The 11,674-nt window shown below is 41.5% G+C and overlaps 1 protein-coding gene across 7 annotated transcripts in view; it reads left to right on the forward strand.

The window, feature by feature from the left end:
* LOC139630109 (calmodulin-binding transcription activator 1-like) overlaps positions 1 to 11,297 on the forward strand; it is a 54,512-nt gene extending 43,215 nt beyond the window's left edge. For 4 of the 7 annotated variants that reach the window (XM_071493232.1, XM_071493233.1, XM_071493227.1 and 1 more), the window contains 11 exons: positions 817 to 965; positions 1,343 to 1,527; positions 1,609 to 1,687; positions 1,781 to 2,048; positions 2,547 to 3,079; positions 4,197 to 4,333; positions 4,431 to 4,677; positions 4,886 to 4,954; positions 5,679 to 5,824; positions 5,922 to 5,993; positions 6,723 to 11,297. In XM_071493232.1, the coding sequence (XP_071349333.1) occupies positions 817 to 965; positions 1,343 to 1,527; positions 1,609 to 1,687; positions 1,781 to 2,048; positions 2,547 to 3,079; positions 4,197 to 4,333; positions 4,431 to 4,677; positions 4,886 to 4,954; positions 5,679 to 5,824; positions 5,922 to 5,993; positions 6,723 to 6,798 (1,961 nt within the window). In that variant the 3' untranslated portion in view covers positions 6,799 to 11,297. Of the gene's footprint in view, positions 1 to 816; positions 966 to 1,342; positions 1,528 to 1,608; positions 1,688 to 1,780; positions 2,049 to 2,546; positions 3,080 to 4,196; positions 4,334 to 4,430; positions 4,678 to 4,885; positions 4,955 to 5,678; positions 5,825 to 5,921; positions 5,994 to 6,159; positions 6,191 to 6,722 lie in introns of all 7 variants that reach the window. The other 3 variants (XM_071493230.1, XM_071493229.1, XM_071493228.1) reach the window with 3 other exon arrangements.
* Positions 11,298 to 11,674: the final 377 nt, after the last annotated feature.

An 11,674-nucleotide genomic window follows, 5' to 3' on the forward strand; every position in this document is an offset into this window, starting at 1 on the left:
GCCAACTTTATAATGATATTTCATTGAATCAATGGTTGAGGTTATTATAATTAATCTTCTCAATCCTATTTTTCTGTTATTGTTCCGTAAGCATTACGTGTTTGTTATGTGACCAGAAATCGAATACTGTTTCTTTTTGTGGATGTGTGTGTTTATGCATCTGTGTCTGGATGTCTGTCTTTGAATTTGTCATGGGTTAAAACAGCTGTTTCTTATGTGTTATGTGTGGCACCCAAAATAGTGGAGTGTTTTGCTTTGTATTCAGATGAGCTGTATTACTGGAAAACTCCACTCCCCTTGTGATTGGCGAACTGGAAAGGGAGGAGCCAGACCCTTTGTGTCACTGCCATGGCTCCACCCTTTCAGCTCAGTTTGTCCGCTGCAGACAGCAGAAAGAAAAATAAGAGTGAAATGAGAGGAGGGAAAAATAGAGAGACTGAGTGAGCGTGCAGCAGGTGGGATGACATAATGTGCACTGCAGCAAAACTGCAGCAGCACTGAAACAAAGGGTCACATTCACATACAACCATGCCACATACATGCAAAAGTTACATTTGTTTTAAGCTGTATACTCTGTATACTTACACACACTCACAAACACACACAATTTACTTGGTTCCCCAGTTGCCGTTGTTGGTAAGGGGATTTATTGGATTTCAGCCGTGATTTATTCTGCAGTATTGAGCCCCTCAGTGAAGAGCTTCTCTCTTTAAGCTTCTCTAAGTAGGATTTACTAAAACATAATATTGATTTGCTTAAATAGAACAAACAACTAGGCAATGCTTACAGCTCTGTGTCCCACCTTCATTACTGTAGATACCCAGTTCAGGATGTCTATCTTGGAGCGTCTGGAGCAGATGGAGCAGAGGATGGCTGAGATAACCAATCAGAACCCCAGCTCAGAAACCATGGCAACCAAGGGCGGAGGAGTGGAGGGAGGAGGAGCCACTGAGCAGCAGTCTCAAGTAAGACAGGAAGAAGTGATTTAGTTAGGATGAAATTTTCCTTTTCAGCTATGCAATCAGTAGCAAGTGAGAAGTAGAGGCAAACAGCATGAAACAAAATAGAAATGCATTCAGTTATAAAAAATATGTTAAGTTTGAGTTATTGATATATCATTTGAAGACTATATGATATTAGTCTTATAATGTTAACACCTATAGTAGTTCAAGTTTTGTAAAGAAATAATCTTAAACACCTTACAGCAGTTTATTCTCTAATAGCAAAATCTGTATAATACAATGCAATCAAGTACAAAGGCACCACCTGATGCAGTAAAAGTCTCGAGAGATCGCCAAAGATAATTTAACTCACTATGCCCTCTTCTTCTCCAACCTTTCAGATTTCTCCCGATCAGGGTTCATTCGAGGGTCGCGTGGTGGTGGTATGTGAGAAGATGATGTCTCAGCCATGCTGGGCTTCTTCTAATCAGCTCGTACACAGTAAGAACTCCAGAGGAATGACCTTACTGCATCTGGCTGCAGCTCAGGGCTATGCAGGGCTCATTCAGACACTCATTCGCTGGCGGTGAGTAACACACACACGACACACCATTGTGAACGCACAGGCTGTGCCAATTAATGTCACTTTTCTTGTCTTACTCTGCAGCACAAAGCATGCTGACAGTATTGACCTGGAGCTGGAGGTGGATCCTCTCAATGTAGACCACTTCTCCTGCACTCCACTGGTGAGTGATTAATGTTTTTGAATGGCATTTTAAGTGTTTGTGTCTATCTTTCCATGCCTGTGCATGACTTGTATATTCTTTTGGTCTCTCCAGATGTGGGCTTGTGCTCTGGGACATACTGAGGCAGCACTGGTACTTTACCAGTGGGACCCAAGAGCTCTGGCTATTCCTGATTCGTTGGGACGCTTGCCACTCAACATTGCTCGATCCAGGGGCCACACTCGATTGGCTGAGCTCTTAGAGCACCTACAACAGACTCCTCAAGCTCAGGGCCAGCCTGCTGATACTTGGATGGACAGGTGGAGAGGAGAGTCACAGACCAGCGGAATAAGCAACAACCCCACTCCAAACCCTAACTCAGGTAGGAAAGCGTGCTATTATGTAGTTTATCACCAACCAGGATGGATTTGTAAAGGGTCAGTTCACAAACAACTTTAGTTATATATGGAGAATTTTTTTAATAAACCTTCATGTCAGGGCCAGAGGCATTATGTTTTTAGGTTGCCCATTGTCTGTCCCAGTGAACATGATATATCAGAAGCATCTTGAAAGACTTTGAATTTGATATGAATGCTCACTTGGACACAAGGATGAACTGATTAGAGTTTGGTGGTCAAAGGTTATGGTCACTGTGACCTCACAAGATAGGTTTTTGGCCATAACTCAAGAATTAATACGCTAATTATGACACAATTTAACACAAATACCTGATAGGATAAAATGATGAAGTGATGACATTTTAGATCCAAAAGGTCAAAGGTCAACTTACTGTGACATCATAATGTTCTGCAAATTACATCTGACAATTTTTCCATGCTCTGACTCTGCTGTAACTCTTCCACCATCTTTGTTTCCCCAGAGCTGAGGAGAGCCAGGACAGAGAACCAGCCAGACAACCAGAACCAGAGCTGGAGCCAAACAGGACACAGAGCCCCACAAGGATCCCAGGGAGAACAGGGAGGCCCACCCCCTGCCAAGAGACTCAAACCCAGCCCAGACACCCAGCAACAGCTAGCTAACTCAACCCCCAGCACCAACACCCTCAACTCCCTCCTCACAACCTCCCCAAGTCCTAACCCTCAGTGTTCTCTCCTCCCCAACACCCCACAAACTCAACCCTCCAACCTCAGCTGTCAGAACGCACCTCCTGCCAGCTCCAGCCCTAACCAGCCTCAGCTCCCCAGCACCCCATTCTCCCTCCTGCAGGCCAGGATAGGGGGGTCTGGAGGGGGCACCAGGTGGAGTCCGAGACAGACTCTGGGGCAATGTAGCCTAGCCAGGAGGATTCTCGGAAAAGAGCGACTGGCCATTCACCTGCGCCAAAGAGTGCTGTCTGACAGGGGAGAGGAGACAGAGCTGCTGACCTATCAGGATAACACTGAGGACTTGCAGGTAGGGGGAACAGATTGTTAGGAGCAGTTTGGATCTTGGTCCTTAACCAAAATGGAACTTTTTGTACTGTATGTGATGTTCAATGTGTACAGATTGCTTGCGTGTGTGCCATGTTTGTGATAAAATACATGAAAAAATACATTAAAAAAACCTATGAAAACAACTCTCTCCAAACTTTGAACCTCAATGTGAATAAGGGAAATTTTCTATGGAAACTCACAAGGAAAAAAAAAAAACAACACGAAACCTCAAGGAATGGCCCGAGAGTGGTAAGATTAAATGTTTACAGCAAACTGAAGCATGAACAGGATAAACGGATAATGAGTGAGGATTAGAGTTGTACATGTTATTTTCTGTCACACACTTTGTCTACATTGAATCTGTCATCATAAGGACACCTGGTGCAGGTGTATCAGTGCTATCTTCACCAGATAGCTTCTCTCAGTCCCGCACAAGCAGACATACACTCCTATGAATTACCAAGTGTACTTACAATAAAAGGACATACACACTAAATTGTTACTGACAGGAACCTAGTACTAACTGGTTAAAACTTCCATTAAAGGAAGAGATTCACTTTGAGTAAGTGAACAGCACTGAGCTTGGGCAGTATTTGTCCAACTAATCACAGCAACAAATCTGTTGCAAGAAAAGGATTACAGTAATAAAAGCTCAGATGCCTGCAGTTTTTTCAGTAGGACAGATAATTAGCCACCACTGGAAGACATGTGGCTCTATGTCCTGATGCAATACAGTCTGATAAAAAGGGCAGTGCAAGTCCATCTAAGCTGTTAGAAACTTTGTTGTTCTAGTCAAGACTCTGGCCAAACAGTCATATGTTTTGTATGAGCCAAGCACATTGAATTTGAGCATACAGAATAAATCACAGAACTGAAGCTTCAAAATCAAGTGATAATGAACACTCAGACAAGAAATTAAGAGAAATGTTTATTTGTCACTTTACCATGTGTAAGAATAATTGTGCACAACTTCATTAAGTACATACAGTTGTGTGTCATCAGCATAGGCATGAAATGACAAAATTAAAGGTAATTTTTAATTTTAAGGGAAGCAGGTGTCAGAAATATATGGATAACGCCTCCTGTGTGTGTTACAGATGGACATTACAATGCTAGCTGATCACATCATGGAGGCTTCCACTGGTAGGCTTATGGAGACTCAAGCAGACTCTGGGAAGGTGGGAATCAGCAGTGATATCAGGTTACTGTCTGGTTACCTCAGTGAGGTGGAGAGGTGAGTAATAATATTATACAATTGACCATTTACTTCACCTAACTCATCAAATAGCGTAAATCTTTTTTTACCCTGAAACCCTGTTGTTTTTTTCTAGGTTTCTGAACCCCAAGCCCCAGACTCCTAGCCCCAAACCAAACTCTCTCTCAGGGCCTGGGGATCAGCAGAGTCCTCGGGCTAAGCAAGCCCTGTCCCCTCCCTTTGACTGGAGCTCCTTCCTCTGTGCAGCTATGAAAGAGGAGAGATTGAAAACGGACTCCCCCTGTCTAGCCATGACTGAAGCAGAGCAGGGAGAGCTGTATGAGACCATCAGGCATGCCCTGCACTCCCTCAGAAAACACAAGGTACACATGTCCTCCACTCCTTTAGAGAAATGCTACATTTGCCCCAGAGATTGTAAAATAATTTGATGCATTTTGCCACTGTGTTCAAATGATCTTCCTCTCAATTTCTTGATTTCAGAAATTGCAGCCATTTTAAAAAGCTTAAGATGACAATGAACCATTCATTATGTTAAACATTTATACAAACTCCTAATGTCACTCCCCTTAGGGTCCCATTCAGGAACAACGCAAAGAGATTGCAGCAGTGATTCAACGCTGCTATAAGAGATACAAGCAGGTAAGGCTTGATGGATAGCTAGTGCGTTGGGAAATATTCCTAATTATGGATACACCAACTCACCAGCTCCTGTCATATAGTATCAAGTAGATCTGCAGTGCTGAATCATACTTGCAGACATAATTGTATTATCAGATGTAATTTGTTCATAAATGTATCATAAATATTGTCAATTTAATTTAGCTAAAAGCATTTAGAGCATTAACTGTATGGCCGAATTTAATAATGTCATTCACTATCTCTGCCTCTGTTAAGTTTTAACCATTGACTGAATCTCTACCAAAATGTGTCATAACAGTAAGTTTTGTTCTCAGACACGTTTGTTTTACCACAACAGATGGTTTAGCATTATAGATAGGACATTAATTAATGTGAAAACAAAGTCAGCACAAAACATAGTTAAGCTTCAGTCTGCAAGTCATGATTTGGGAATGCACAGGGACGCATTTTTACACAAGTTTCACAAGCTTTTTCCTATCCTGAGCATTTGTGAAGTTGAGTTGAATTCTTGCACAGTTTTTGACTATCGTGGTTTGAAAGGACACACCTATTAGGGTTGGGTAAGGATCATTGATAATAATAATTTATATTTCATTGTGATGATTTTATTTTTATCATCATTAATTTGCAAATAAAACTGTGTTCAGAATTAGTATTCAACATGACAAAGCTAAACGTCTTGTCCTGACGAAAAGCTTTTTAACGCTGCTGTGTTCCCTCTCAGTATGCACTTTATAAGAGGATGACCCTGGCAGCCATCCTGATCCAGAGTCGTTTCCGAAGTTTCCATGAGCAGAGGAAGTTCCAACAGAGTCGTAGAGCAGCGGTCCTCATCCAGCAATACTACCGCTCCTACAGACACTCCCTCAGGTACTTCACACGCATAAATGCACTCACAAACACACACTCACACACAAGGGTTAATTATGTTGTAAAAAATATCTCACGCCTACGTGTTCACCTACAGCAGCCTCCTAACTAAAAAACAGAACCAGGCTGCTCGCAAGATCCTGAGGTTCCTGCTCCGATGCCGCCACAGGTGAGGCATGAAACTCTCCACACGCTCTCAAACACCACTGTGCACACATCCACAGGCTCATACACACACTCCTACACATTACACACAGACACTTAGAGCCCACTGCCACACGTGCGCTCACTACATTGGTGCTAATAGTTGGTGTTGTTTTACTGTTCCTGTGAAGCCCCTTGATGGACCATAGGCCTCTGAAACGGGTGAGTCTTCTCTCCCTCTCTACTCTCTCTCCCTCTCTCCTGGTGGCTGATGCCTGTTTGCATGTCAGCGGAGGGAGGGGGAGAGGAGGTCCTGGATTATCATCCTCCCCTCTCACTCTCTCTCTCTCTTCTTCCCTCCCTATCCCCCTGTCTCTCTCTCTGTCTCTCTCTGAGGACTGCTGAATGATGTTGGTACTTGTGCATGACTGACTGATAGATAGAGGAGCGATTCTTGCATATGGTCTTCCTGGGGGCATGTTCTGACTGACTTCATTAGGGGACGTTAAGTGTCTTGCTTGGCCTGCCAGTCTCTTTTATTTGTGCCTTGATGGGTGGGAGAGGATAATAGGATGGTGTGTGTGTGTGTGTGTGCGTGTGTGTGTGTGTGTGTGTGCTGGGCAGGAATTGTAGAGGGTTTTTTTAATATGGCCTTTGAATACAAAAATTGGGAAAAAAACACTTTGCCAAAGAAGATGTACACTTACACACACAGAAACACACACTGACTAATGTATGTTTTGTTTTTCCTCAGGGCCAGAGAGCAGAGAAAGGCCAGGGGTCCTGAGAGCCCACCGCCGGGCCCCACACACAGCCCCCTCAGCCTGTGAGCAATCTATACAACTTCCCTGCCCTCCATCTTGTCCTTTTTCTTTCTCCTCTCTTCCATCCTTCCCGAACTCTCTCCCTTTCAACCCTCTAACCCCGTTTCTCCTCCCCTCTTCTTGCCATCTCTCCCTCCTTCACTCTCACCCTCTCTCCCCTCCTCTCTCCAGAGGGGAAAAAAAACTCTTCCCAGACAGACTGAGGACAGGATAGGTGTCCATCATGGCAGCTCAGACAGACAGACTGCTGGGTAGAGCCCAGGGACCTGGCTCTGCCCACAGCACTGATCCTCCTCCACAGTTTCACTGGGAGGCCATCACATTAACCTCATGGCATTCTTTGCACTCTTCATGGGTATGTTTCTTTGCAAGAAAAAGTCAACGAGTCAAACAAGAGAACATGAGGAAGCATCTGTCGACAACATCTTGCCATTCATGGCAGTGACTGGATGCGCTGAAAGGCACTGAACAGCTTACTCAAGAGGCTACTTTGACATGCAGAAAATATACAAAACCTGTTGTGTTTTGTATCCAAACAGTGATCCATGAAAGAATAAGAAAACATAAACCAAAAAACTCACTTCTATGTTGCATTTGCATGCAAGGTTTTTTCGCTTATTCCTCCTCTAAATCATCCTGAAGAGCTGTAGTGGCAAATCATTCAGCTGATTTAGTATATCACAATGTCACCGACCACTCTGACTCACAGGCTTACAAACCTAATAATCAGTCACCCGATCCAAAGGGGAGGAACTGCACTTGAATGTAAGAGGGGCATTGTTAGATAAAGGGTTGGGGTCAGAATAACGATGTCTTAATTTGTTACATGGACTTTGTATGGAGTCGTTCTCAGAGGCAGCACTTTGCTCGCCTGACGTGGTGTGTCCGTGTTTGTTCAATTCAATGCATGTGTTTGAGCTACAAGCTCCTGCATGCTTGCCAAACTGCTTTAGTGTTGTTTCTTTTGTATTTCTATGTGTAGTTGTGTCTCACTTACGTCCTCATCAACTTATCCTTGCCCTGTGTAATGTGAACTGTGTAAGGACAAATGACTTATTTTGGGTGCTTTTTTTTACTTTATTTATTTAAGGGTCTAATTATTAATTTAATTGGCTCAAGAGTGGTTAAGCTTGAGACTGGTTTTCTCCCCTTGTGTGGTAAAATATGACATGTTCCAATGGTTAAATGTCTCTGTTAGTTTGTTCTTTGCGTGAACCTCTAAATCCTAACTGTGGTTTTGAGGAGAGAGTCACATACCATTGCCTTGACTTCTTCTTGACTCTGAGAGGTCTCTATGCTTGCTCTGTACAGGACATGGGTCCTATACCTGCCCCAATACAGGGCATTGGTCCCCATATTAGCCCATACGGGCGATCAAATCCATATTTTGGACTATTGCATATTCCTGTATATAAACTGACGAGGTAAGGGGATATGAGGACCCTGAAACTTTTTCATAAGAGGACTGTATTTAAGATTATAAATTATTTTACTCCCATAATGAAAACTTAAGACAGAGACTTGGGTACACAGGATGGCTGTATTGCTTGTATATAATGTAGATATTACAAACGGAGTAATGTGCATGAGATTTAAGACAAAGAAACAGCAAAAAGAACACGTTAGTGGCTATGGACTGTGAGAGGATTTTAACTGCTTCACTTTAAGAGTATCCAGTATAAGTGTTACCGAAAAGAACATTTTGTTAAAGCATGCAACTGAAAAATCTAATGTTAGAATTATAAGTGGGAAAACAAAGTTAGCTGAAACAAGGATCTTTCAGACAAAACATTTACACTTTGTGCTTTTGTTTCTTGGCTAGCAAAAATTAAACCCTTTTTGCCGGTAGTGCCAATTATTATGAATGCTATTTTGCCTAACAATATGTTATGTTGGGGAAACCAACACCCAAAAGATATCAGAAAGACCCACAGAGGCAACACACACATACACACAACAACAACAACAACAACCAACAGTAGAAGTAGCTCAAGCGTAGACCTCCTACAAGTTCTGAAGTTTCTCTGAGGCAGACATACGTATAGATGATGATGGTGATGGTGATGATGCAAGTATGAAAATGAAACTAATGGTGATGAAGATGATGATGATGATCGTTTTAATGTGAATGCAATGACTGATGACCCAAAAAAAGGGAAGAGGGCACTACATTCTTTACAATGTGGTTGTGCTTCAGCAACACACTAGCTTTTATTAAGACCATTAATCATACCTACAGTGGATCCAGCCTGGCCTCCAGTCAAAGCTCTCCATCCTCAAACAGAATGTCTCCTCCCCACTTTTTACATATCATTTGATTAATTTTTCTTTTCTCCTCATTGTCACTGCCATTACTCCACGACATGTACTTTGGACTTCTGGAAAGCTCTGTTTAGAAAGTGCCTGCTCAATAACAGAAAAGTGCAAGCTAATATCAGGAAATATCTATTGTATGTCCTCCAAAAGGTTGCCAGTCACCTGTTTATTTTCCTAAATTGTGTGTTAAAAATGAACTTGACGGTGTTAAACTTGATCCGAGTCTAAGTTAGAAGCTCTAATTTGTCAGTGGTATGAATGAATGCCCATGGACTGACTGATGCTATATGTTGCTTTATAAGACAAACCAGTAATTACAGTATCACTTTATCCCCCACTTATGTGTGCATTTTGCAGTATTAGAAGGAGAAAACCATAGAATTCAGCCTCTGTGTATGAAAGGCACTGTCACGAGTCTATTTATCGTCCCGGTGTCGCTGTTGGGTAGAAGATGTGTTTTCTTGCATGGACTCACTTTGTCTGTCTTTCTTCAAAAATGGTCCTTGCAGCGTTTAGGTGAAAGCATAATCCAGCAGTTTTCCAGAACAAAATAACTGTCATGCACACTTTCTTTCTTTGCCTTTCTCTTTCACTCACTCTCTAACAAGTGAGCGCGCACACACACACACACACACACACACACACACACACAAACACATACAGTCAAACACAAATGTACACATTCAGACACACAAAGAAAGCCACACTCTTTCTCTCTGTGCTTATGTCTTTGGGAACAATTAAATCTCTCCCTTAGATTTTACTCAGGGTTGAAGAACAGGGAGATGGTATGTGGAGTGTAATGATGGCTGACACAGAGTTCTACCACTGGTGAATGTGTACATTTGTGTATGCATATGTATGCGTACAAACTTGTGTATATTAGGGATACTCCAGTTGTTCATTCACTATTTAGTATCCACAAACTTTCAAATCATGCTCTTGATTGACAAACTCCAACTGATATACCAGTCCCATTTTGAAGCAGCAAATGTGATCTGTTTGCTTCATCCTAGCTGTATCACTTTTTCTACAAGAAAAAAAAAATCCCAATCCCTTATTTTATAGGATTTTGCTTGGATATAAACTAAATTCAAAGCAAGTAATAAGTGATGTTTCTATTTATACACTTGCTCTTGTCTTAAACGCACAAGATTCTTAATACAAACAATTCTTAAATAATGCAAAAATAGGTAATGGCCACATATCAGCTCAATTTTCTTAATTTAAACAAGAAGTTGTAAGAGATAGTAAATTGAAAGATTTACAATTGGAAGATCTCTATTATATGTGTTTCACATATTTTCTGAATTTCCATTACATTGAGAGACAGCCATGGTTCGGACAGCGCTGTCAGGAGCATTCATGCTACAGTATCACTTGGACCTTCTCTTAAACTGGCCCTCCTCTCACATCAGCACAACTAAAGAACACTGCTTTGAACTCTGTGATATATTGTGTACACACACAGATACAAATGCACACACCAACTCCAAAATGCTTGCGCTTATCAACACACACGAACACACACACAGAATACACACACACACACACACATGAAATCAAACACACAGATTGCAGAAACTCCATCAATATGTTCATATTTTGGAGAGGATGGTGACTGTAAAAAGAGTATGTAGTGTTAAGAAAATGTTAAAAAATAAATAAATAAAAAAAGATAGAAATATTGCCATAGTAGACAGCTGGTAAACATGCGCAGAGATGGCCTCTGTTCTCATAAGTCCGCCTAGAAATGAATGGTATTACCTTTCAGGCCTTGTTTTGAGAGGGCGTGGCCAAACACCACATTGCATGCTAGAATGGTAGATCCTTATAGATAATCTATGGCTAGACCTCTCCTCTCCTTGCCTTCCTCTTCTTTCGCCCCGTCTTCCCTCTCTCTCTCTCATTTCCTGCTGTATTCCCACCTTGCCTGCTGTTGTGTTCTCCATGCCTATCTCAGTCTTTCATTCCTCTTTTTTTGTAGCCTAGTTTTTACTTTTTTTGTTTTACAAATGTGCATGCACAAGCATCACTAAATTGTTGATGTTTTTAAAAGAATATTTTGTTGCTGAGGCCATGCAAAGTGTTTTGAATATTGCCCTTATATGTGGAAAATGTCTTCTGAATGCTTTACATAATTTCTGCTGTAAAATGAAATCAGAATAAAAAGAAAATTTGCACTTTAACTTATTTCTGCCTGATAATCATTCGTTCCGTGGCTTATAAAAATAATGTTTTAAGATGTTTTCTTTAACTTGCCATAGGCCACAAGTTTCCTGGTATAAAAGTCCATGATAACAGCCAAGTTTAAACCATACTTTACCTGTTATAAGAAGTTAATTTTACAAAGATGTCAACGACAGTATTTAAGAATAGTTAGTCTGTCAATTAAAGCCAAGTTTGCCTTTGAGGGTCAACTGAGCCGACATAGATGTACTTTTAAAATGAACTTTTTTATTTATTTATTTTAAGAATAGTAAACCTTGTTGTCATGGGGTTTCAGGGACGCAAACACTGGAACAAACACACAGGGTTCAGAGTCTGTCCCGGTTTCTGGGTATCA

Source organism: Trachinotus anak, unplaced genomic scaffold (genome assembly GCF_046630095.1).
Source record: "Trachinotus anak isolate AG129_WGS33_773 ecotype Australia unplaced genomic scaffold, CSIRO_AGI_Tana_v1 ptg000013l, whole genome shotgun sequence".
Taxonomy (NCBI): Eukaryota; Metazoa; Chordata; class Actinopteri; order Carangiformes; family Carangidae; genus Trachinotus; species Trachinotus anak.